The following is a 27,786-nucleotide window of genomic DNA, read 5'->3' as shown; positions in this document are numbered from 1 at the left end:
TCGATACCAGTTTTTTTAATTAAAAAAATTAAATAAATGTATCATCGACCAAACGAAATAACAATTTTCTCTTAATTTCAGGCTCCTTTAGGGGTGCCAAAATTCTGATAGTAACAATCAAAAGAGATGAATTTTTTGTTAGTTCAGATAAAGAGAAGGAGACAGTATCAGTCAAACGAAAGGAATTGTTTTGGTTCCTATGAAGAGAAGATGACAATTTGGATAAATGGGAAAAGACATTTAAAAGAAATGCATTTTGAATGCTTTTAATTGTGAATTTTAACAACACATTTTATTCATTTATAAATTTATTTTTTATAAACAAATAATAGACTACATGTATACACAAAGAAATGTTCCAAAATATAATACATCTCTCAATAAACAATTCTCGTTATTGACTTTTATGTTTAAATATATTTTCACAAACTTGATTGTAAGGACCATTTTACAGTCACAATAAAATATAATATTATACATAACTAATGCATTAGTCGTGACAAAAACAACTTTTGGCATACACATATCGTTTAGCACTACGGAAAAAAGTCTTAAGTTTTCAATTTTCCAGATGACAGGTCCCATTGCTTGCGAGATCAAAAGTTTCTCCAGGTTGCAGTCAGTTTGCAGTCTCCAGTCATTTCAATTTCTTGTCCCTCCGGTTAGCTAGTTACTTGAACTCATGGTCCTCCAAGGAAGCCGCCATAGCAAGCGAAGGCAGTTCTTTATTAAAGCCTTCTTTACCAGTGAGAAAATATGTAGGCACTGCTCCTAATCCCTACCCAAAAAAAGCCAGTAAATTAAACATTACAATACTGGGGGAATAGGTAAATGAATTATTTGCAAAGAAAGAATACAAACACACCTTCATTGTAATTTGGCCACGATAAACAAGATGGAATCCACCAAGTTTTTCCAAAATGTCCCGACAGATTTCGCTGACATGAATGCGAAGAGCTACAAGGAAACAATTATACTTTGATACATATTCATTATTAACAGCTATCAAACAATGTTGTCCTGGATAAAATTGTAATTAAATGTTGGATACAATTTTGTGATTAAATTACTGAAATGCATGATGAATAATGCGTTGTAGGTTCATACCTAATCCCGAGGACTCCATTCGAGATGCTTGATTTACTGTGTCTCCAAACAGGCAATACCGGGGCATCTTTAATCCCACGACACCAGCACACACCGGACCTGAAGATGAAGAAATACAGGCAGATGACTCTTGAAACGTACATGTATACATATTCAGAAGTGTGGGTTTATAAATGAATTTACGAACGAGATTCAATGAAAAAATTAAATTCTTCATGGAATTTAACTCCATCCCCCCGCCCACGATGGAGAAGACCAGGGTCGGGCTACTAACCACTATGGATGCCGATTCTAAGCTGTAGCTGTCTTCCAGGACGGTGTCGGATTTCAAAAGTCGCCACACTGCTTAAAAGGTCCAAGGCCATGGTGGCGATTTCACTGGCGTGACGCAATCCATTCTTCACTGGAAGGCCGCTCGCGACCATGTAGGCATCACCAATTGTCTCTACCTTAAAGGATAAACCAACGCATTTTTTTTTTGATAGATCAACATATTTCTTAGATATTGTCAAATATATACAGACGGCTTCAACTGGTTCATTGCTTCAATTAGGCAATATCCCTACCTTGTAAACGTCATAGTGTTCAATGATAGTGTCAAAGCAAGTGTACAGGTCGTTTAGAAAGTTTACGATCTAAAACAAAACAGCCAAATGTTAGTACCGGTATTTAAAGTTAAGGCGATCTAAATACGGAATAAAAAGAGACAATTCGATAAGACTGCCGGAGATGTAAAGACATACCTCAATTGCACTGCTCTCTGAAGCTAACTTTGTGAACTGAACGATGTCGCTGAAGAATATGGAAACACAGTCAAAACTCTCCGGGTGAATGGGTTTACCATATTTCAAGTCGTTGGCAATGCTTCTGCATGTATATAAATTGGAGAAAAAAAACCAGGTTAATGATTTTTTTATTCGTCTACAGATGTGTGTATCCGCTAACTTGATTTAAAATACATTATTGAAAAATTGTTCATACGGCGGAAGCATTCGATGAAGTAGTTCATCGGTCTTTTTCTGCTCTTCCTCCAGTTGGCGCGTGCGTTCTCCTACCAATTCCTCAAGATGATCAGCATATTTCTCCATCATGTGCATCATTTGGTCTATTAAGTTTGGTTTCCTGTATGCAAAATGGGAAATTTGTGTTGTTTATTTACGCCAGGTTTTGTTTTAATATATACGAGTAATGTCATGATTTTAATAATTAAAATATATAAATGTTCAACAAACCTTCCGTTGTTGGCTTGTTTTAAAACGGACACGATGGTGGAGAAGTTTGGACGAAACATTGGGATTTCCTCCCAACACATTCTCATTAAATCTAAGATTTTGCGATCTGCAGCGTTTGAAGGTACTTTTGGTCGGAAAGGCGGAGATTCCACCGTTTTTACTCGCTGCACAATTTCTGAGGAAAGAGTTGTTAAAGTTATCTTCTCGCAAAACTTTTTTCAAAAAATACATATATTCATGTTTACGTACTAGACTAGATATTCAAGAAATATTCTGAGGAAAGAGTTAAATATTAAAATTATCTTCTCGCAAAACTTTTTTTTAAAAAATACATGCATTCATGTTTACGTACTGGATATTGAAGAAATATTCTGAGGAAAGAGTTAAAGGTTAAAATTATCTTCTTGCAAAAATTAAAAAAAAAAAATACATGTATTCATGATTACGTACTGGATATTCAAGAAATTTTGATGTTTTATTTTTCATATACCGGTACATGTATATTGTTTCGTACTCAGCTGGTATAAATGCACACTAAACAGAGGGTACATGACATTGTATCTCACCGTATGGCTCTAGTGTTTCGTTCTCGTACGGCGTTGCACGTAACACAATCTCTTGTAGAATAATAGAAAATGAGTATATATCCCCTTTTTGAGTTCCCTTGGGAGGGACGCACACTAGTCGAAGAAGCTCCGGAGCCACCCAGAGTAATTCTAAAGCAAAACATGTTAAAGACAATTAAATTTATTTGTGTTTCTATTTTTAATTTGGCGGGGGGGGGGGGGGGGGGGGTTAGTTTGATTTTGCTGATATTCTAGGATCTTTATAAATTTACTTAGTGCGCTATTTTTTTTAAGTTTCCTATGTAAGACATATAAATTGTGATCAATATATGTGATGAAAAAATAAAATATATTAAATGGATGTGCATAGCAAGTGAATATGTATACACGATATAAATTCATCTGTTGAGTATACCACTGTTTACGGTCAGAATTCACAAGATACATGTAATTAAGAGTTTAGATAATTTTGTTAGTGACGATAATTGTAAAAAAAAGACATCAACAAAATTTACAACAATACGTATATTAATGTTGATGAATTAATAAATATCTATTAAATATTATACATCAATAGACATATATCATTTTCAATCATGCTCATGTCAAGCTGTCTGGTCAATTCAGTTGGAATTTCTAATACTAGTAAAAGGTTACATCGAAGTCTTTCCTAGGTGACAGAAGAAAAACCCCAAAAGATAAAACATGCTGCTATGCATCGTAGTTTGTTCATGATATTGGGGTGATAACTCTGATATTTGAAGTTTTCAACTGAAGTACGTGTAATCAGACACTAGTATTTCACATCTGACAGTTCATCAAAAGAAATTCGTAGTAGGATTTGCAAAATACCTGTCCGGTCCATATTTTCCTTACGGAGAAACATTAGAAGTTCTTACTTCGCACAAAGATTAAATGAAAAATATAACTTCAATGTTCCTCCACAGACAAAAATATCTCGTGCGAATGTAAAGTTTTACAAACAATTTTAAGAACAATTGAGACAAAGTAACAACTTAAATTTGACTTTTTTCTGAACAAATGATTGTAGAGTGGACATAAATGACCTCCTTTTATTTTTTCAAGATTTTAAAGTCTGTTCCCGCGCCGTTCTAAGTGATTAAAACGGGCGTTGTTATGTTCGTGTAGCGTATCTAGCATTCAAAACAATATTTAAATCCTCATATTGCTTTTTCATCTTTTGACAAGAGTTTAGGCCAAATGGACAGAAACAAGCCAGTTTAAGAAATGTTAACATTTTGATCCTCAAATGTAAATGATGACTGCACTCCCTTAAAGCATTTGTCTTAGTTGCAACCTTTTTTTTCAACCTTTTATCTGCAAAATCATTTATTACGTAAATTAAAACTGAGACACAAATAATGGTAGCCATGAAATGTAATAGAAAAAAACATAAATAAAAAATATGCAATAATAATATTATAGAAACTTCCACTTCTGTATAATTTAGCTGTACAATTATAGACAGAAAAAATCTTCCCAATGTGACCAGCATCTTTCAAATTTCCTTAGTTGAAATTTTTAAACTGCCGCATATTTCTATATCTTGTTCTTAAAACTCAAGTGATGTAATAGCTCAACATAGTCTGGAATTCTATTCTGCTTGAAACATATGTATATGAGTAGTTGCAACTTAATAAATTTGTGTTTCTTCCGTGTATTTAAAGGGGCATGGTCACGATTTTGGACAAAATTTTTTTTTTCGATTTTAATGTTTACAATGCTTCAGTAAGGCATTTTTAATAGGCAACCAAAATTTGAGTGTCATTTGTTGAGTTATAAGCGAGTTACAGTGCTTACAATTCTTCGCTATGTAAACAAAGCGTTTGTTTACATTTTGAATGTTGAAGTGAAAATTCCAGTTTTAGACCTCAAATAAATGTGTTAATCATTAGGAACTGTTTATTTATGATTAATATGAATAAGAAAATAGACAAATCAGCTTGAAAAAGAATTTTTACTGGTATATTGAACCTATGTAAACAAAAACAGGGCACGAGCCTTGTTTACATGACGAAGAATTGTGAGCCATGTATCTTGCTTAAAACTCATCGACTGGCACCCAAATTTCATTTGATCATTAAAAATGCATTCCTAAAGCATTGTAAATAATAAAAGCAGAAAAATAAAATTTGACCAAAATCGTGACCATGTCCCTTTAATTAACAGAACATTTGAAATAGATATGTTGAGTGTAAAGATTTTGATATTTTTTTCTTGAATATAAATGAACATGTCATTGATGCCAAATAAAACATTTTTTTCTCAATGCAGCCTTGATATTGAAAATGACTTACTGAAGCTTTCTGAATTTTTTTCGTCATCACGTGTTTTCTCGCCGTCACAGAAGTTTGGCATGGGAAAATCCCCAACTTTACACATCCACCGCGAGTCCACGTATACATTACTGGAGCGGAGTTTACCATGTGTCTCTATCACAGAGTCGTGAATGAAGGCCATTCCCTGAAACATCATGCTATAGTTCCACACATATAAATTCTTTTTATTGTTTTGTTGTATATAACCTTATTGCAAGTGTTCTGATGGTATATGATTAAGCTATTCATTAGATGAAAAGGTAAAAAAAAAATAACTCATGATAGTAGGGGTTCAAGGAAAAGTACTTACCTTAGCAATATCTGACGCAAAGGAGAGTTTGAAAATCCAGTCCAGTTTTATATTTGTATTTGATAAAACGTCCAGAAGACTACCCTTATTGTAATACGTGCTTACGATATATATGTTTAAAGGATCCACACATGCGCCCACTAAACAGAACACATTGTTGTGCTTCAATCTTCTAATCTGGAACACATCGAATTGGTCATCAATTTAAAATTATTTTGCTTCATTAGTCATCGGTTAATGAGTAATAAACAAAAATCTCAATATCATTTTAATGATACGCATTAAGAGCAATAAAATTTTCAAGAGCAAAATATCTGCAGGCATGCTCGCGAAGATATCTAAGACTATGATGATGCATTTCAAGAACGCCGTAGGATACGTCTTAGTCTGAAGTCTGTCTCTTGAAACTTTCCCTAGTTATGAAAGCTAAGTGGAGAGACCAAATGGCTTGTGCATTTTTTACTATATTTGGATATGACAAAGTAATATTGCCAAAAAGAGGGATACCCGAGTTTTCTCCTCTCCCCCGTTGCTACGTGCCTGATAAATAACGTATGTTACAAATGATATAGTATCTGTGTAGCAAAAAAAAAATAGTCACTATATTTGATTAAATTTCTTAAATGAGTAACATATATTTACAATTCCAGTGTCTTTTTCTGTAATAACACTACCAATCTAACTTGAACACACCTATAGTCCAGTAGATTTCATAATGTCGCAAATGACATTTGCATAATTATGCAAAATAAAGATAATGTAAAAATGGTAATAGTTAAATTGTACAATTGGTGAAAAGTATGAAAATATAAGTAAAAAGGAATCATTCTTTGAATATTTCACTTTATTTTTTAACATAATTGAGAGAAATTTTTAATATTTGATAAATTGTTTAATGTATTTTCGAGATACATGTACATTACATTTAATTTCATATAAACTCGCACTCTCCCCATATTATATATTTAATCTTAAACAATTGTTAGTGTATATATTTACAAGCAAGAGTTTCAAATGATTTCAAACACATTTTACCTTTAAAAAATTCGCTTTTGTTTTTTAAATAATCATTGGCCTATAATCATTGGCCTATAACGTATCCGAGTTAATGATAGCATAATGATTTTTAAAGCTATAAACTATTATTGGATTAAAAAGTGGGGTTTTTTTAAATGTAGTCTAAAAGTGCCCACCACTATCAATCCCTCTTAACACAAAAGATGGTTTCAAATAGTATAAGTACTGGTCTTAATTTTTTTTGTTTAACTTGATTGTTGTTGGTTATTAAAATTTATAGACATAAAGGCATATTTTTATAAATGTTTACAACAAACCGGTTTTATCGTGTTAATTTATAATAACATTTTCTCAATAAAAATAAGAAAGATTTCAGTATGCTAGGGTGTCCTTACTTTAGCTGCTCCTAAAACACCGTCAAGTCTCATCTTAAGATGAGTCCAAAATAGATCTTAAAAGAATGCTCCTAATTTTTTTTAGGAACACACATAGATATCATATTACAGGAAAGTTTCGTAAACATGCCTGCTGTTCTCTTTGCTCATAGGGTATGTATTTGCATACTAAAACACAAACAAAAATCTTTTTGGGATGTTAAAACAATTACTGGTTTGTGTGAACATATTTTATAACTCTGCTGAAGTACATGTACATGTGTGTCTTATAGACAATGCATATTCATAGAATAATAAACAATTTAGCAATTTAAATCAGTTTCTGGTTGATGCATACTTACTTCTAGCGATACTGCAAACAATATAGTAAGTTTTTTTGTTTTAAAAACAAACCTGGTTGATTTCTTGAACAACAACTGGAGAAATGGCAACAAAGGCTTTGTTGACAAACTTTATGGCTACCACTTGTCCTTGGTATTTGGCAGTTTTGGTAAATATTTGCTGGCCGCTCGACATTTCTGTTTTTATACTTATTGAGTATGATCGGCTCGTTCTTCTTGTATCGTTCAGAAACGACGACTAAACAAATAAAGTAAATACTAATGATTTTCCAGAAATGTACGAGACTTACTCAAAAAATTAGCAGAAAAGACGTTTAACTATAAAACTACATGTATTGTTCACCTCTTAATTTTGAATCTGATAATAGTATTATACTTAAACTACACGGGTTGATCCTAAATTACATTTTTCTTGTGATTTCCATCTATCTAAGCGAAAATGCAACATATCTATTACATTTAGCATATCGGGCTTTTTATTCATTAATCTAGATACAAACATCACTGCGTAGTTAAACAATATGAATAGTAACGTTTCTTAATTTTTTTAAAACAGTGAGAAAAAAGTTATGTATTATTTGTTTAATAATATTGTGTTGTTTGGGGTATTTTTAAAATCTTGATTAAAATACATTATTGTGTAATATAAACATTTATAGCTTTTTTTTATTATTCAAAGAAATTTCAACTTTTTTCAAAATTTGAATTAATATGGCAAAATTTTGATAAATTTCGGTTAAATTCAAGATATGAATCATGAAATGCAATTAAGCATTGAATCATTATGTTTTGAAAAGATATAGTCTCATAACTTCAGCGGTGTGCTCATACAAGTTGAGTAACGCGCGTTATACTGATTTTCCCTTGTAACGTTGCATTTTACAGCGTTCAACGTTTGTGACGTCATAATAAAAAATCGTCATTTTAATCTTTGAGAACCCTGTCTGTGTCATTGTGCTATATCTGCAGTAGCTTTCCACACACTTAACATGTAAACTTTATTAGAATGTAAATATTGGCGTTTATCCGGAAATGAATATGTCAAATCCAAAAAGGCCTGTATCTACTCTTGTTGCAAATTATAACCGCACAGATGTAAGTAACTTTATAATTTATAGTATGCAATCGGGTGTAAGTACATGTACATGCATAAATAAAAGTTATAAAACGCATTTTTCTTTGATAAATCTGGCCACCCTTTGTATTCCAGTATATGTACATATGTTTTAGAAAGAAAAAAAAGCAACGTTAGAACAAGGATGCGACTGGTTATGTCAACAACCTGGTGTCGGTATAAGTTGACGTCTCATTATACATGTACTTTCACTTTACTTTAAGTTTTGCTTTTTGTTGCTGTTTACCTTACTACAGATACTGTGGAATGTTTTGCCGGAATTGGTGTCTAAATCGATGAAAGGAATCTTCCATTCCATGTTTTCCATTTCCTCTTTTAATAGTCGTTTTCTAAAGCAAATCAGATAACGTGTTTGTTAAAGGTGAGTTACTGTACTGACGTTGGCCCAATCATCGATATAAAATTAATGGTTTGATGTAAAGTTAAATGGTTTAGATAGATAAAAAATATCATCAAGCAATAAAATAAAATTAAGAGCACAACTTAACCTCAAAAAGTATTCACATTCATACTATTTTGAAAACAGGCATGCAAGGAAGATAATTACTTGCGCACGTGGAAGAAGATGATGATGCAAGTAATACAGAGGAGTAGCACCAACCCCGTCATTGCAGACACAGAAGCAACGAGATCTGTAAAAAGGCGGGTCAAAGAGCTGTCAATCAAGTTTTCTCTGAGAGAGAGAGAGTGAGAGAGAGAGAGAGAGAGAGAGAGAGAGAGAGAGAGAGAGAGAGAGAGAGAGAGAGAGAACTAACATGTATTGGAATTGACGGGAACACAGTACTCATTATCCCATCCACACTTTGGTCTTCCTAGAGGCTTTTGTGTCCCAGCTCCTGGCCATCTTATCGTAACATCATCTGGATAGTTGCTTTGTATGCTAAATTACAACAGTTATTTCAATTCATAAACATAAATCATCATAACCTCAAAGATTTTTATATTATCGTTTATTCACTACCTGTGTCAGGGCAACTTTACCTGTCAAATGTTCCAACTTGAGTAAAATCCCCTTGATATATATTATATAGCGCTAACGTAGCTATTCTTGTTCCATTCTCATTGGTAGAAAAATTACCATAAGGAGCTAAAATTCAAATTAGAATTCAGAATTGGAAATGGAATAAATATTTAGATACTTGTACACAGAAACAGATATAAAGAACTGATAACTGATAAACGATAAAACTTGATCAATATAGTTTTTATCACATTCATAAAGTCTTAAAGTCTACCACAACGTTTTTATATATATATATATATATATATATATATATATATATATATATATATATAATGCCCTTTAAATGACTAATCAAAGATCCCCTTTGCGTGTTTACTATTCATGTTCTATTTCATGATATATACTTCGTACGCATTTGATATAAGTGTAATTGCGACGGACGATTATAGTCTGTCCCAAGATATTTTGTCGCATATTTTCGTTAAGTATTATTTATTTTTAAATAACTCTTGGTTCAGACGATGTTTATTCAATAGTATGAAAAAATACCAAGATTTCCCATTTGAAACGTCCCCTCTAGCTTGTCAGGTCGCACGGCTAAAAATAAAAAGTCCACGGGGATTTACCATTGATTAAGAGATTAAGTTACCCGGATCATAACGTTGAAAAATTGTGCAATGTATTCCGAGTGACTTCCGTAAGGAGAAAAGACGTCAACATTCTCCATTATAAATCTACGTAGGAAATCTTGTTTTCGTTCTGTGAATTTTTACGAGGTAAAAGTGATAAAGTGTGAATGAAGTTATCTTCGAAATTTTCCCTTCCATCGAATTGAATTGCACTTCTTTCACAGGTATGTGTATTTTCATTAAAAATCGTGCAGCATTTATCTTGGGACAGACTACAGCATTGGATAAGAAGTCTCTGATGACCGCATTCTCATGGGTTCTCATGTAGTCATGTATTTAGTTTCACAAGATTATAGCTGATCCATATTTGAGCGCGTTTGTTATTGACAAAAGATAAATTGTTCTTGATGTATTTTGTTAATTTGCTCTTTACTACAGCAACACGGTTAGAAAGAGCACGTTCATATATGAATTTATGTTTACAACGTGTTGTTTTCTTTGTTTGTTTTCTTAGATTAGATAGATAATAAACTTAACATCTGCTTCCGTTTCCACATTTGATAACCTACTTGTAACTGTTACGTTCTTCATGTTTTGTATCATTTTGGAAACATTTTTTGGAGTGTATCCTTCCGCCAAAGTTGCATTTAGAGCTGTCGCATACAGGTACAAAGCGTCCGACAAAAGGTGTAATCCAATGCCATTCTAAATTGTTAAAATAAAATCAATAAACGCCAAATGTATGTACATAATTTTTTTTATAAAAATAGGTCATGCATCAGCATTATTTCGTTAGTTACTAGAACATGTATACTAATGGAAAAAGCCATTCCGAATAAAAAGCAAATCTTTTTAGCAATTGTGTGGATTTTCAAATGTTTGTATAAGTAAATAACAAAATTACAAATGATGAGTAAGATCATAGATAAATGTTACAAAAAAAACACATCATATACTGTGGAATCATTTAAATTCATGGGGACCCATTTTCGTGGATTGTGGATTTTTTTGCTTATTCTTGGGAATGTTAATTCGTTGATGTGTCAGTTTTCAGTTTCAATAAGAAAAGTAACCATTTTGAATTTTGTTTTCGTCGAGGATGTAAATTCGTGGGGGAGATCTACCGACGAATACCACGAAAGTTGAGCCACAACGAATTCTAATGATTCCACAGTATACCGTTAACGATTATCACACTTTAGAATTACTCCATGTAAAGAATAAAAACACAAATGAAAACTTTATCATCATGCGGCATAATTAAAACATCGGCGACTTGACATTTTTGCATTACATTTAATACAGACATGCAGTGGAATAATAGGATTGTTTTCGGACACATGAGAACAATAAAGATCTCTAAAACAATTACTCAAAGACTGTTTCATGATGAAATACTAAAGCAAACTGATCTTGGGAAATATACGTGCAGTTACAAAAACAAGAAATTCTTAAGGTGTGCAAATATGACTCAATTACTTCAACGGCAAGAAAATCAATTGCATTTTTTCACGGTGGAAAATATTAACTACCAAGAAAAAAAAATCGACTAAGACAAAAAGTGCTTAAAGGAGCGTAAATAATAGCTATTTAATTTGTCAAAAACTCAACTGAAGAACGTCACTGCAACTAAAACATTCGTACTCGTCACAAGTCACCAATAATTAGCTCGACTTTTCAAAAGTTGCAATTTCAAGACTGAAAAGTTGCTTTGTCAAAGAGAAAGAAATACATATATCAGGCAGATGTAAGGGGTTACACTATTTACATGCAATTTCATCGAGGCGATGCATCAAAATATTAAGGCCTTATAATCAAAAAGGGTTTCATATTTTCTTTTAAGATTTAATTAGTAGATAAAGAAAGTTTAAAAAAACCTGATTTGGGCGGTTGACCGAACGGTGATTCATTAACATTCCTAAATGACCACAAGCAGTGAACAATAAAGTTTTCATCATCATCGATTCATCAGACAATGTCATTTTTTTTAACTCCTAAGCAAAGTTTAATTCGACATGGTGCCTGTTTTTCTTTAATACTTACTCTACCAAATATTCTGCTGTCATGAATAATATTCATCTACAATATACGTGTATATAGTTAACGATACCAGTCAATATTACAAATTACTTTAGTTTGATACTTTCAAACGTTAGATTATACATAGAGAATTATCCATGGCAAAATCTTTAATACACCAAATATCAACCCATGTTTTTATAATCATTTTTATTCATATGATCAATAGATTCCTGTAAAGTAAATATAACCAGTGGCATGTTTAATGTTTTATAGATAGCTAGATGTTTTATGATTTATTAATATAATAAAAAATTAATTTTTCTGAAAGCTACAAAAAGACAGAATTTCTTAAGTAGAAAACTAGAGTTTTTAATCATATTTGTGATCTTCACACCACACATAACGGACGGCAAAAACGTCAGATGACCGCGATGAAAACCACTTGCAACAAATAACTGTAAGATAATAATTATAACATATATTCAAGCGCTCGGGTTAGGCATTACAAACCAACATAATTAGAACATACAGGGTGTCCCAGACGATCTGATACCATTTACTTTTTAAATAAATGTTGATTAGATTTATTTAAAAAAAAAATCAAATGCATTTTTATAAATTTATATGATGTAATTTTTCACTCAACAAATTTCATAAACATTCATCAAGATTTGACAAATTGGGTGTTGTTAATAAAATCACAACAAATTTTAAGAAAGTGCTCCAAATGACGTCCTTTTTATCAATGACGACGTCAAGTCGATGAATAAAATTCTTCACAACAGGCACTGTACGGGTCCCGTTTTTCAAAGTTTGCTCACGATATAAACAATCTGTTACTTGTTGAATTGCTTTTCTCCAGGGTATTCTTTTTTTTATATATAATTTGTACAACTATATCTGGAGTGTATGTTTGAAAATACAGTTTTAAAACGGAAGATGTTTGCTCTCTTGTCCTATTTATCTTAATTGAAATTCAAATTAACTAATGAAGTATGGTGCAACTTTGTGACATCATAATTTAAACAAAAGCACGTTTTTCTCCCAATTTTTTGTTGTGAAGAAAATTATAAGATTTTACTTTTTATTTGAGTCACAATTTAAAGGTTTTGACCAAATTTTATTTTATTTATACGAATTTCAAATGGTATCCGATATTTTGGGACACCCTGTACTAGGAATATGTAAAAGCATGCACCATATAAAAACATGATGAAATTATAAAATTTAATGCAGTTACATCGCTATTTATAGGTGGTATAGGTTATGTTACAGGAGATATGGCTTTTGTTACAGTATAGAGGGTAATAAATAGAATAGTTACATGTTATCACTTACAACGGTGGGTAATATAATCTATGGAAACAGGAAATAATCACAATACATATAACCATATCTGACATTTACACTTTCTTTTTGAATATGTTGAATACGATAAAGACAATACTTTAATTTATGTCGACTTAACTTTAAGAATACAGATTTCTTCTTACTTAAGTGACATCATTTTATGCACCTCAATCAAAAGATTTTCAGTAATTACTGTTTACTTTAAACGTATTACATTTGGCTGTATTCTTTTTAGAGTTTTTGGCGGAAAGCAACTTCCGCTAATTCTAATGTACATTGCTACATGTAAATGCCATACACGTGTATAAGAATAAGAGCATCCAGAAATACGCTAATTCAATCTTTAAAAATCAATTTCCGCCAGATATCATACACGCCTTATATTATCCGTTCACAGTATATTTTTCTTGAAATAAAAGAAGGACAACCATTATATATTTAAAAAGACCACTCATTTGCCTTAGCATGTGCACTATTCAAACAGATAATGACAATTTGTAATTATTCTTAAAATCAATTTTATTTCAAGATCTCAAAACAATTACAGTTCGTCTGTCAACGCTTTGCTTTACGGAGCCCTGTGCATAAAATTACTAAGATATATTGTATTCAGTATTGGGTCAAATTGTGAATTGTACACAAACCTTAAAATTTTGATCAAATTCAATTTTACTGTTTTTATTATTTTCAATGCTTTAGGATTGCATTTCAAACGATCAAGTGAAATTTGAGAGTCAGTCGTAGAGTTATAAGCAAGATACAAGGCTCACAATTCTTCGTCATGTAAACACGGCTCGTGCCCTGTTTTTGTTTACGTAGTTTCAATATACCAGTAAAAATCTTTACCAAGCTGATTTGTCTATCGTCTTATTCATTTTAATCATAAATAAAGAGTTCCTAATGTTTAACACATTCATTTTAGGTTTAGAACTAGAATTTTCACTTCAACATTCAAAATGGGAACAAAAGCTTCGTTTACATAGCAAAGAATTGTAAGCTATGTAACTCGCTTATAACTCAACGGATGATACTCAGATTTTGGATGCCAATAAAAATACATTACTAAAGCATTGTAAACATTATAATTGGACAACAAAATTTTGACAAAAATGGTGACCATGCCCTTATAATTCCGTACTTGATTAAGCATTTCTGTCGTAATAGTTTTTAAAAAAGTTGAACATGAGCTTACAATGTGTACTCTTTCAGATTCGCCAGATATAAGTAAATAGTTAAAAAGAGTTAGCACAATGATATATCATTTTTTAATTGTTTTTTCATCCACAAATTGAAAAAAAGTTAGTACAGTACCGATACAACATTGTGCTACCTTTTTCTATTTGTGGAAGAAATACTTTCCTCAAATGATCAATACTTAAACTCTAGTGCGAAACACGTACATGTATATACATATATTGCTCGCCGTTTAGCCAAAATAATGCTTGAAAATGGCTAATCATTAATTATATTCTTCAAACATAAAGGCAACTTAGTACTTAACTAATAAAAAGTTATTACAAAGTTTACGGATTTATCCTTTTCTTTTATGATTATTTGAAGCATGTACACTATAAAACTTATTTGACCTTAGGATGCAATTATTTCTTCCTAAAAAAAAACAAATAATAAACGATGTTATTCAAAATGTTAGAACCCATTCTATAGAATTATTTCATACATCAGTGTGTAGGATCAAAGTTTAAATATGTCTGCCTTACTTTTGGTCGTCCCGTGGTGACTTCCTCATCATGTTGGTTCTCGCCATGATCAGCGTGTTCAATGTGGTTCACTGAAGACATTATATCAAATGTAAAATCCAAAACTCCTGTGATAAAAAAAACATCTACATTTAAAAATACTATTGATCTATCAAATCGAACAATAATTAAGAACGGCTTGCCAAGTGGGTTTTCATTCATCAATTACTTGGGTACTAGCTAAATATTTATTTAAAAATGGTATTATCAGGATCACAATCTAATCGCTCAATAAAAATACAAAGAAGAAGAGCCAGATTTAAACTTAAGAAAATTCTGTAAATATAAGATATTGCATGATTTATTGAATTTTTCTCTTTAAACATATGAATCGTATGGTTCTTAGTTATAAACAATACATAATAGGCATTTGACGTAACATTTTATTTTTTATAAATGGGTAGATAAGTTCCTGAACTGTACTGCAGACAATTCATGTCCTAGCCAAATATGAAATGAACGTTTCTGACTATGTACATCGGTTACTCACTGATAACAAAAATAATCACGGCTTTCCGAAAACTTACGCAATAGTAATACATGTATTTATATTAGTAATATTTTTTTTTAATTTATATTTTTAACATGACTTTCACAACTCTGCTACACATTTCTTACATACAACATACATACAAGCATAGATATAATGATAATTCACTGTGTCGTGAAAGGTTTTTTTTGTAAGTGAGAAATAACAGAATATATAAAGTGAAATACATGTAACATGCATATGTACAAAAACAAAAGGGAAAAATGATTTAATAAATATGACTTTGTCATCATTTGTCCATTTAACTATCGCTTTATCATATAAAACAATCTTTAAGCATAAAATTAAAACATATTACACAAGTTATTTCATAATTTAATTTCAAAACCAGAATGATATCTGCTCTTTACGCTCAATGAGATTTAATTTTCACATACTCCCGGAGACGCTTCCACAAAGCTGATTATCAAATTATACTTTAAAGGGGCATGGTCACGATTTTGGTCAAATTCTCTTTTTCTGTGTTTATCATTTACAATGCATTAGAGATGTTTTTCTAATGATCATATGGAATTTGAGGGTCGGTCGTAGAGTTATAAGCAAGATACAGGGCTCACAATTCTTTGTCATGTAAACAAGACTCGTGCCGTGGTTTTGTTAACATAGGTTCAATATACCAGTAAAAAAATCTTTCTCAAGTCTATTTGCCTATCTTTTTAATCATTTTAAGCATAAACTAACAGTTCTTAACGATTAACACATTCATTTTAGTTCTAAAACTGAAATTGTCACTTTAACATTCAAAATGTAAACAAAAGCTTTGTTTACAAAACAAAAAATTGTAAGCTCTGTAAATCGCGTATAACTCAACAAATGACACTCAAATGTTGGTTGCCTATTAAAAATGTCCTACTGAAGCATTGTAAACATTTAGTTCGGAAAAATAATTTTTAGTGAAAATCGTGACCATGCCCCTTTTATTTCTTTTCGTACATTCGTTCTTTCTGAAGTCCGAGAATATAGGTATCTTAACGAAAAAAAGTTGTTTGAACGTAAGCATAATTGTATAACACATGCAAGTCGGACAGAATTATCTACTAGTGTATTGTGTTTGATTTTACACACAAGACCAAAAAGTTGCTTGTTCTATTGTAAATTTGTAATGCGGTGTACATGTATCTAATATATCGAAATAATAGCGGGAAATAAAAGGGACAAAATTCAAACTTCAAGAAAAATTGAGAATGTACTTATTACTTCTTATGCAAATATAAAAACTCCAAGAAAGAAAGTATCAGGAAGGGATTCATTCAACTGAACACGCGGAATCAGCGGAATTGTAAAATCATTAAGGGAAAATTGAAAAAATGATATAAAATCAATAGCATCCTTATTTCAAAGCGACAGCTGCAGAATTCTATTAAACAAACCTATCAGCACTTGGGTTGGCTTTTCCCACCTAATAGAACACCATCTACTTATTAAAATTGAATGAAATATCTATCTTAAAGTTGGTGAAGATGCACTGGCACAAAATTTTATCGTCATTTTTTTTTTATAAACAGGATATCAGCATACGTTTAGAAAAGAATCATTTGCTGGATTCAATTTAGGCCTGCGTAAAAGAACCACGCTTTCCCGCTTACACTATACATCGCTTATCTCAGTTTTCTATTCATGTAACAGGAGTGTATTTTTCAAGCACGACAGAGTCCATTGTAAACTGATAACATTTTCGATCTATGATTCATGCAAGAAATCAAAACTTACATTTATTTAGTCAGAGATCATCGCATGAAAACTAGAAACAGTCAGTAGTCCTTAAAGGGGTATGGTCACGATTTTAGTCAAAACATATTTTTTCGATTTTAATGTTTACAATGCTTCAGTAAGACATTTGTAATAGGCAATCAAAATCTGAGTCATTTGTTGAGTTATAAGAGAGTTACAAAGATCACAATTCTTCACTAATGTAAACAAAGCTTTTGTTTATATTTTGAACGTTGAAGTAAAAATTCCAGTTTAAGATCTTACATGATTGTGTTAAACGCTTGAAACTGTTTAATTGTTCTTAAAAAGAATCAAAAGATAGATAAATCAGCTTAAAAAAGATTTTTTACTAGTATATTGAACCCATGTAAACAAAAACAGGGCACGAGCCTTGTTTACATGACGAAGAATTGTGAGCCTTGTATCTTGCTTAAAACTCATCGACTGACACACAAATATGATTTGATTATTAGAAATACATTACTAGAGCATTGTATATAATAAAAACAGAAAAATAATATTTGACCAAAATCGTGACCATGCCCCTTTAAACGAATCAGAATGACACATCCAACCAGTTTCCCGAGTGTTTACAACATTCCAATGTGTCAACGGTTAAAATAAACCCTGGTAAGTAAGATTCTGGTAAATGCCGATATCTGTTTTATAAAATGTGTTTCCTTCTCAATTTTGTTGATTTTGTCAAATTAGGTGTTAATTAACACTTTTGATCCCTCCAATCCTTTTAAATAGGAATATTGAAAACGGTCTACTCTTTGGACTGTTGTTAAAACAGGTATTTGGCTTCCTCGTTTCTGTAACAATAATTAATTTTTTTATTCTTTAACTCACTTTGCATGAGTTATTCACGAGGAGGTTAAAGAGAGGTGACAACTGCAAGTTATACCATTTTATTTTTCTGCAGGACTCGGTGCCATTATGAACAAATGAGCCACCAACAAAAACATTTTACTCTAAACAAAAGATGAAAGAATTCGGTCTCTATTTCTGTTTTTCTAAGCTTTAACACTTTAACAAAACACTTTAGCTATTCTTAATGTAAAACATCTAAAATGTTTGTGTAGTTGTGTATAAAAATTTAATACAAAGGAAAAATACCTTCAACATTTGCACAAGGCACAAAGTACAATTACGTGTACGATGGCTGTCATCTTCATCCGTTTCAATAAATAAAAACTTTCAGGCTAAACAAATCCATAATTGACATCCTGATTTACATATCGCTCCATTAGTTCTCTAATCGGTGCACGTAAAGTTTGTCCTAACCTAAATGCTTTTTTTCGCTAGCTAGTTAATGTGAATTTCATTTAAAAGCACACAAAGGTTAGACCAAAATGGACCAAATTACATCGTATGTGCTTAGACAATCTTTGATACGTCCCCAAGAACTCCAAAGTTGTAATCATTTAACCTTTTGAAACTATTAATAATGGAAAGTACGAGCTATGGCGTAAAGAGGAATTCAAGACATTTTTTTTCCTTTAAAAATTGATTAAAGACTGTTCACATTGTATATCAAAGATATTTTTCTGCATACTTCGATAACCTTTCATGAAATTAGTTTTCTTTGTTTACATTTTTATTCAAAATTCTAATAAAGATAATTAATTTGAGGTTCGAAAATGTGTTTTTACATTGAGCTTGAAGTTGAACTTAATATGTGAATACACATGCATACATATAACATATAAAGCTTACAATTAAATGAATTTCTGACAGCAAAAAAGCTAGTTTTTTCTGTTAGATAATTGTTAATTATATTCACAATTAATTATATTTCAATGATCACTAAGCAAATAAACAAATTTTTGCATATTGTTTGTTGTAGTATTGAAGTCAAACTCAATTTTAATTTCAAGATAAAAAATTAAAATGAAATAGATTTTGATAAGACACGCTTCTTTTAAACGTTTTTGTTTTTGTTTGTTTGTTTGTTTTTTTGGTTTGTTTTTGTTTTTTTGTTTTTTTAAATGATTATGGCGCAATTACTGCCACAATTGAGAGAAATATAATTCAAAAGTCTAAAAAAAAAAAGTGCGATGTAGAATTTGAAGACATAACTTTATATGTGAAGGGTCGAAGAATGATTCAATGTCGTCAAATTTATCATCATCAAATTAAAGGAATTAAAGTTTAATTGATTTAATAAAAATTTTTGTGCTCAGTTGCAGTGACTTGATCGGGATTTACCTGTATATTTGCATGATATTATTTTCATTCATAAGCAAAGATGGATGGTTATCACCAATCTGTATTCGTCCCAAGAAGTTATTTAAGCAAAACTCTTCTTTTTTTAATTGGTTAATATGGCTTCGAGGGTAACAAACATTGTAGGTGACTGGATAATAACCGATTGTAACTGGTTTATTTTTCCTCAACGTTGACTATTGGAACAGCCTATATAAACAGAGGGTTCACATTTTCCCCGCATTGTTCTGGTGTGGTTTGTTGAACATGCTAGGGCCAATAAGCACATAAAATTGTCAATGATTAAGGCGGTAAGATCCGGTTCTGTCATTTATTTGTAAACGATTGATGAACTCTTCAATATTCATTGGCTTGATACTCCATTGAGACTTACACTATGACTGTTCAACTGCTCTCTCTCTCTCTCTCTCTCTCTCTCTCTCTCTCTCTCTCTCTCTCTCTCTCTCTCCAAAATTGCCTGACTTATTTTTAAATCATAAAGTAGGAACTTAATGATTTTTTTTATGATGATCACGTGACTTCTTACCGTCAGTTACGTTCAGGGGACATATCAGATCGGAGTCGTGAAATGCAAGGTCAAAGTCGACAGTAAGAAATGCATATTCTCCATTCAGCAAGCCTAGATCATTAGCTGCACACAATAATCCTACTATATCGCGTGGATACGCATATATCAGAAACACTGAAACAAAAAGAAGTTTTTTTCAATTAATTTTTAATGTATAATCCATACAAATTCCACATATCATAATTATAACCTCTTTTTCATGTATTCATACCCTGATCTTCTACGAATTTAGGGACCTCACTTCCCTAAGACACTCTTGATGTATTTCCACAAAGATAAAAATCTGACCTGACAGAATACAAGTAATGTATTTTTTTAAAGTGTAGATTATATTGAATCTTTGATATGTTTGACACTGCATCTTTGAGAGCTGCAAAAAATGTCAAATTTGACACTGGCAGTATCATCGTTCATTGTGTTACTCGTTTATTGTTTGCTCCAAGAAAAACATTGTAAAATTAATGTTAAAGATAGTATACTTCACAAAATTACACAGCGTAGTTTTAGCATCGTAAAACAAAAACATTGGAGACAAGTTGACTATTTTTTGTTTTTATTTCATGTATTTTTATCTAAGGAGAGAGAGAGAGAGAGAGAGAGAGAGGGAGAGAGAGAGAGAGAGAGAGAGAGAGAGAGAGAGAGAGAGATAGTTTATACCTCTTGTTGTGTACGATTCAACTTTTAAATGATGCTTCAGATATATTGGATCGTTATAAATAGACAGTAGGTTAACATCATATCCTTTCTTTTCTAGTACTACCTAAAATGAAACATCGAAACTTATTTCAAATATCCCGAAAAATAGATGTAGCTCATACCAGGCAAATAATATTTTCAATCTTGTTGAAAGTGCAATACGTTGATTTTTTTAGACATGTCTCATAAAATATTTTAGTTAAAATACTTATTGGCGTATTTATCTAATGCAGTTTTTCATGCAAAAATATTGTTCCTTGAATGTTTTTCCTATGTGTGCATCAAAGTAGATAGAAGCATATTTCGTGATATAAGAAGTTTTGGTCAGAATTTCCTTTTTACAGACAAATAAAACGCTTAATATTAACAAGAATCTTATTATGTCTATTTTGATTTAAGAAGTTCAATCTCTTCCTGTTTTTCCTAAGTTATATAACATTTGAGACTGCAAAATATACAAAGAGACGAAAGAAACCACTGTTTTAATTAACTTTTCAAATTTTACGTTTGATGTCTGAGATGGAAGAGGAAATCATTGATGTCTTAGACGTTTGTACTTTCAAATAGTAACTTCATCAAAAAGTCTGGCGTTTATGCCCTCTAACCATCAAAACCTTAAGGGTACAACCACCCCCGCTCGGCCATGTTTAACATACATGATAAGAAATAATTCATGAAACATATTGATACGTGATCTTTTTTTCTTCAAAATATCAAATTGTTATCATTTAGATAATTTCTGTTATATACTTTTATGAAACAACAAAGAAAGTGTGTTTACTTTTTAAAAACACACCTATTACAAAATCAATATAACAGAAAGAACCTTTAATAAAAATTTTCGAATAGCTTGAATAAAAAATCATTTTTTAATTTTTTTATGGCATTTATTGTTTATATGTTAATATAGATTTTTAATCCACTTAAGTAAGTTTACAGGTTGTTTTTCTTTAATTTTAAAAACTTGTTTTACATCAAAGTGTTCTGCCGACTCCCGCCAGATTTTCTCCGTTCCCTCCGCTATGATAAGGCGATTCCATCCAAAATGTTTGATAGTGTCTTCAATGAATGTCTCCATCTCTCTATATGGCGTGGAAACTCGAGCAAACGTAGAAAAGAGAGCATTGTCCGACAGCAACTTCTCGGCGCATCCAAAACTAATCATCGGAAGGTTCCATCTTTTGGCTAAATGACCAGCAGCTTCACAAACCTCATCACACACGGGGCCTGTGGCGAGACATTGATAAAGCAATTAACATTTAGCCTGAATGTTGCGTGCAAAAAGAGTGAAATAAGATTTGTTTGATTTAAAGGCTGTCTTTTACTACTTTAGCGTCATATGTTACCATTTTCTGTAACAACACATGCCTCTCTTATTTATATTCTTAACACTTTCTTATTCATTATATCAATTATTTTTTTTTTTGGTAATAAATTTTACGATATCAGCATCCTTTTAATGTGATGCATTATTTCCTAGCATCCATTACAACATGCTTTATTTATATATCTGGATAGGTTTTTAGCCTAAAGGTAATAAATCTTCAGTTCAGTTCTCAAGTTAGGATAGTCAAATAAATTCAAACATAATTAAGCGAGAAAGAAAAATTCATAGCATGACTGTGTGTCATTGGTTATTAGCTCTGTTGGAATCGACGTCACCGTCACTTGATTAACGTATCTATAAAACCTTGGTCTTTTTAATTTCATGCTACAGTCAATAAAAATAATCAATGTATGGAGGAAACAACGCGCATAGATAGATAGATAGATAGATAGATAGATAGATAGATAGATAGATAGATAGATAGATAGATAGATAGATAGATAGATAGATAGATAGATAGATAGATAGATAGATAGATAAAACACCTGTCTGCAACTCATCCATAAGTATAAACGCACAGATTTGATTGCTTAAGTTCTTTGAAAATAGATTTAAAAAAAATAGAAAAAAATAGATAGATAGATAGATAGATGGATAGATGGATGGATGGATGGATGGATAGATAGATAGATAGATAGATAGATAGATAGATAGATAGATAGATAGATAGATAGATAGATAGATAGATAGATAGATAGATAGAACACATGTCTGCAACTCATCCATATAAACGCACAAACATGATAAATATTTAAGTTATTTTCTCTATATATGCCGGATTTTTTTAATGAAAAAATAAAAATGGCAATATCATTGTGGTTAAAATAAATAGTTTGGTTAATATATAAGCACAATTGAAAATACTACATTTCAAAAACTAGAGATTTGACAATTTAAACACAAGAAAATGTCTATATGTAATAATTTTGCAAATAAATAAAACATATTAATTGTATTTAAACCATTTGTTTCCAGTATTTCAGCTTTATAAAGAAAATTCACCGTCCGAATATTGATGAAAGATTTTAAGCCTTAAGCAAGTATGACTTACCAAAGAGCAATCAAGTTTTAATGACAACAGGCTTCAAATATGAAAATGTACGAAACAATACTAGTTTTCCTTTTTACACGGGGTATACAAATGTAATAGATCATAGACGTGTTAATTTTTCTATCTTGTAGATAAAATGTTTTGTAAACCATGTTATCAAACAGTTTTAAATAAGAAATTTGATGTTAATTGTATGCAATGGAAAAACATTTACAGATGTAACTTTTAGATTTTTAATAAACATAATAGAAAGGTTATATCATTAAATACATTTATTTCATATATGGCTTACAGGATTTATAAACATAAATTGTACTGTAAGTTCCTTAAATTAAATAAACTACAATATACATAGTCATGTCAATTCTTCAAACGTATTTTATTCATTTGTTTTGAAAAAACTTCTTTTTTTAAAATGACAATACAAAACCCTCTTCTTCGAAAAAATTGTAACAATATTTATATATTGGGTAAAATTGCGTTAATTTTATTTTATAAATATAAGATACAATATTTTGTTGGTGGGTTTTCTCATCGACAACAATTGCTTTATGTTTACCATTTGCTAAATGCATTCATTTAAATTATCAATTTCGATAATATGGGTATAAAACAATGATATATTATGATGAATATATCACTTCTAAACAAGTCATACTTTTTGGCTAAATTGCCACCTATGTTTCCTAACAGCGTCCTCTGAGAATAAGATGTAAATACCTATAAAACACGATTACTCTAAAGGTAGCAAAATAGCAAGATAACTCCTCTATACAGGGGATATTTTTGCATATCGCACTTATATGATAAGAGACTTCAAATCAACATCTTTAATCTCATCCAACAAAAGGAATGTTTAATCTCATCCAGCATTTATATACAGACATCTTAAATCTCATTCGACGATGCTGCTACATCTCTTGTTATGTGACAACCAGCCAGAATTGAGGTATTGATTATTGAAGTCAAATTGAGCACAAACAATTTTTATTACTTAATCCATGCTGAGAGAAATTGCCAACATTGAAAATATTTTCAGCATTGATTAGAGCATCTCTGCACTTAACACTGTCTACGCATGAAAGTAACTATATAAGATGCCCGACTCTGAGAATTACATTTTGACTTAAGGTGGCCGCCTTCAGTTTCCATTGCGCTTGTTTTATCTAGCAAAATACAGTGTAACTATAGCTTTTATGAAATTGTTTTGATAGTAATAATGAAACTGAACACAATAAACTGATTATTTTATGAATTTTTATAAAACGAATTTACCGTAGTTTGGAAGGTGATTCACAGGGGCATTTTATCTGCTCTGCTCTCTATGACATACATATAAAACATTATTTATATATATATGACATAGAGAGCAGACTCCACCGTCACCAGAATTTTCACATCCCTCATCTCATTCCTTATCTCAAATCTTTTAAAGAAAAGTGCATAAATATGAGGTCAAATCTCAAACTCGAGGTTGAGTATTGACTTGAGAAAAGTTAGTGACGGCGGAGCCTGAGCGGATAAGATGCCCCTGTGGATGATTGTTTCCATTGCGCTTTTATGACGTAATGAAAGCGATGTAGGAAAGTTGAAGGGGTAAGTTTTAGAAATGACAATAAAAAAAGGAAAAATTTTACACACAGAAGTGTAGTGTCTTATTTTTTTGTAATTTCTGAATGAATCTAATGCAACTTCAACGTCTGTGTCAGTTTGTTATACTTCAAGTCAATAGATATCAATAGATATAAATCAGATTGTGGAATCGTGTTTTTTTATAAATAAAAAAATAAAAAATAATATTGCAAATTTCTGATGTAGTATTTCTATAAAATAACCTGATACCAAGTGCAAAAAATATCAATTTCCTATAAATCGTCATATTAATGTACATAATATATTTTAGATGTCCCATTAAAAAAAGAACAGAAGGTAGATTTTCTTGAAATTTCTCAAATAAGCGTTGGTATATATTACATACATGTAGTTATGCTACTGAAGTTTTTACGGAGAAATTTTTTTTTAAAAACCCCAGACCGGCTTCTTTTAAACTAATATTAAACCAGAATCGTTGTATATTCACTTATCTGGCTTTTTCATAGGTAGTTTTCACTTGCTCTACTTTAGTTGGGAAGAATGTATGTTACATATGTAAAGTTGGGAAAAGTGTTTTAAAAATGTATATTTTAATCTTTGCAAGAAAAAAGGGGAAAAAATGGGATGATAGGTCAAAATGTGTTTAAAAATTGAAATACCACATATAAAGAAATATACAACCATAGGCAAAATACTGTAAAAGTGGTTATTTACGAATGGAGGAAATTTACACTAGTTACGCGGTTAGTTTGAAACCGCGTAAAATACCAACTCGTGTATGGTTAAAATACAAAAACTTAAGAGTGGTAAATCACGCAACTGCGTATTTACTACTCATGTTTATTGTTTGAACATAGAAAACGCGTACTTAACCACCAGCGTAAATAACCACTTTAGTAAGCAAACAAATCATGTAGAGTTACATATCGTAATGTAATTTGACAGATTTAGTAACTTACCTATGAAAGTGTCGATTTCTTTTTCAGCCCCTGATTGGAAGTCCATGATGGCCACCAATTCATAAAGCCCCTGTCCAATGTCACAACCGGTGTCCCGAAATTTATAGATGAAATTGACATCGTGTTTTTGAATTTCAGAAAACCTTGAATCACCTTTGATCAAAAGAAAGGAATCCTCCACCAAATGATACATACTTTCACCCAAAACTCTTGCACCCGTTAATGGTGCCAAAATTCCTACTGTAACATTCAGACCAGACGATGTATTTCTAAGGATTAATGAAGAGAATACTATGAATCGCATGGCAATGAAAAACATGTTTAAATGGTTTTATTATAAACCTGGCGAAGTTGTTTGCCATTGAAGACTCAAAGAAGCAAGACCAATAGACATGAAATGCACATAGACCCTGTATATATAGGGTCGGAAACTATCACATCATTAACAATGCACCAATAAAAACTAAGTAACCATTCGTTCGTTGTCCATGGCATTTATACGCTTCTCTCTTTTCAACATCCAGTAATGGCTTGCCTCGCACAAGTGGTTTTTTGATCAGCTTCCGTATGATATCGTACTGGTATTGGAGACAGGAACAGGGGAAATGTGTCACAAAACAGCAGTGTCACGCGTCCAACCCAACAACCAACACTAATTGTCAAGGTATTAACTCTATCTACTCTTCAGAGTACAATAGTTCATCAGCATACAGAGAGCACCCTTTCTCGATTTATCGATTACGCTACTGTTTTCATCTTTTAAACCATCAAATATCTATTTGATGCTTATGAGATGTTAGGAGATGTTAGGAGATGCTTTTTTCACGTCTGATTTCTATAGGCTTGTATCTTGCGACCTGATGTTACTTCTAAAATGGATTATACGAATTTGAAACAATGCAGAATATCGATTCCATTATTATTTCTGATACCACGCTTTAGATAGCTAAGATTGTAAATATTTACTCTACATGTATCATTAATGATACAAATAACATATTTTTTTGTCAAATCTTTTTGATTTTTAATTTTTTTTTCCCCCAAGAGATTTAGGTCTTTCAAACGTCATATCACTGCATGCATGTTGTTTTCAAAAAATAAGGAACCTCTTTCAATAAATGAAAGGTTGAATATTGTACTTGCATGTTCAGGCTTTGAGCAATTTCAGGTTTGTTTTTTTTAATTTGACCTTCTTTAAATCTCCGTTTCAGTATTGATGTCCAAACAAAAGCGAATCGCTAATCGGTTGTTATTTTGCATTTCATTCAAACTAGCCTTTTCCTAATCAGGTTCATCTTAATGTGTTATATTTGTGCTTTTGCTTTGATCTTTCTTCTCTTTTTCTCTCTATTGCAAGCTCCCATCTGTTACTTGAAATTTGCCAAAGTTTATGTAACATTGCAAAGCGCAAAGATGTTAACAGAGGTCTAGAATACAATATTCACTGTTTACAAGATACAATTTTTTCTTCATACACTTTTATTAATTTATGGTGTTCCGTTGTTGCCCCTCGCACCTTTGCACTTTCGTCCTTAAGGCGAATATGCGAGAGTGCGAAGTTGGATGGAGTCAGAGATGATAACTTTACATTTGGTCAAAATTCCTTGACTAGGTCCATTTTTAGTGATTCTTCAACTTTGCCGGAGATACACCATTTGGTCTTTACATTGCCATATACATTTGCTTCTTCTGTGATATATCCTGATATATTCCATATATCATTTGTTTTACATTTAACCGATTTAAATGATCATCACGTGGAGCGATATTTCCCCCTCCCCTCCCCTCCTTTGTCTCATCTAACCTTCAGCCCCTCCATACCAAAAGAAATTCCAAATCGATGTTCCTGTCATTACTAAAACAAACAATGCTTTATATT

General features: G+C 31.5%; 1 protein-coding gene across 3 annotated transcripts; it reads right to left on the bottom strand.

Annotated features, from left to right (window-relative positions):
- Positions 1-355: 355 nt before the first annotated feature.
- Positions 356-26,579, bottom strand: LOC105331235 (atrial natriuretic peptide receptor 1). 3 transcript variants are annotated; one of them, XM_011433346.4, is made up of 23 exons: positions 25,908-26,579; positions 21,891-22,144; positions 20,879-20,981; positions 20,180-20,335; positions 15,126-15,232; positions 13,396-13,413; positions 10,605-10,740; positions 9,424-9,529; positions 9,198-9,322; positions 8,990-9,074; positions 8,669-8,771; positions 7,360-7,545; positions 5,555-5,731; positions 5,224-5,389; positions 2,906-3,055; positions 2,340-2,514; positions 2,089-2,229; positions 1,851-1,974; positions 1,674-1,742; positions 1,382-1,556; positions 1,108-1,206; positions 866-957; positions 356-778 (listed from the first exon to the last, which is right to left on the bottom strand). In XM_011433346.4, exons 1-23 carry the CDS (start codon positions 26,224-26,226, stop codon positions 671-673), a joined length of 3,174 nt encoding a protein of 1,057 aa, XP_011431648.3. In that variant the 5' UTR covers positions 26,227-26,579; the 3' UTR covers positions 356-670. The 3 variants fall into 3 exon arrangements, with proteins under 3 accessions (XP_011431648.3, XP_065940144.1, XP_065940145.1); XM_066084072.1 differs by lacking the exon at positions 13,396-13,413 and adding an exon at positions 12,079-12,114; XM_066084073.1 differs by lacking the exon at positions 13,396-13,413 and having other exon boundaries at positions 357-778; positions 25,908-26,578.
- Between the last annotated feature and the right edge of the window lie 1,207 nt (positions 26,580-27,786).

This window comes from Magallana gigas, chromosome 5, assembly GCF_963853765.1.
Source record: "Magallana gigas chromosome 5, xbMagGiga1.1, whole genome shotgun sequence".
Taxonomy (NCBI): domain Eukaryota; kingdom Metazoa; phylum Mollusca; class Bivalvia; order Ostreida; family Ostreidae; genus Magallana; species Magallana gigas.
This window is presented reverse-complemented; position numbering and strand designations above follow the sequence as displayed.

Bases quoted from the DNA above. Each gene is read 5' to 3' on its own strand.
- LOC105331235 (XM_066084072.1), bottom strand. From the start codon at position 26,226: ATGTTTTTCATTGCCATGCGATTCATAGTATTCTCTTCATTAATCCTT. The intron at 20,336-20,878 runs GTATAAACTATC...TTTTTGTTTCAG, and splicing joins TGAATCGTACACAACAAGAG to TGTTTCTGATATATGCGTAT. The intron at 2,230-2,339 runs GTTTGTTGAACA...TTTTGCATACAG, and splicing joins AAACAAGCCAACAACGGAAG to GAAACCAAACTTAATAGACC.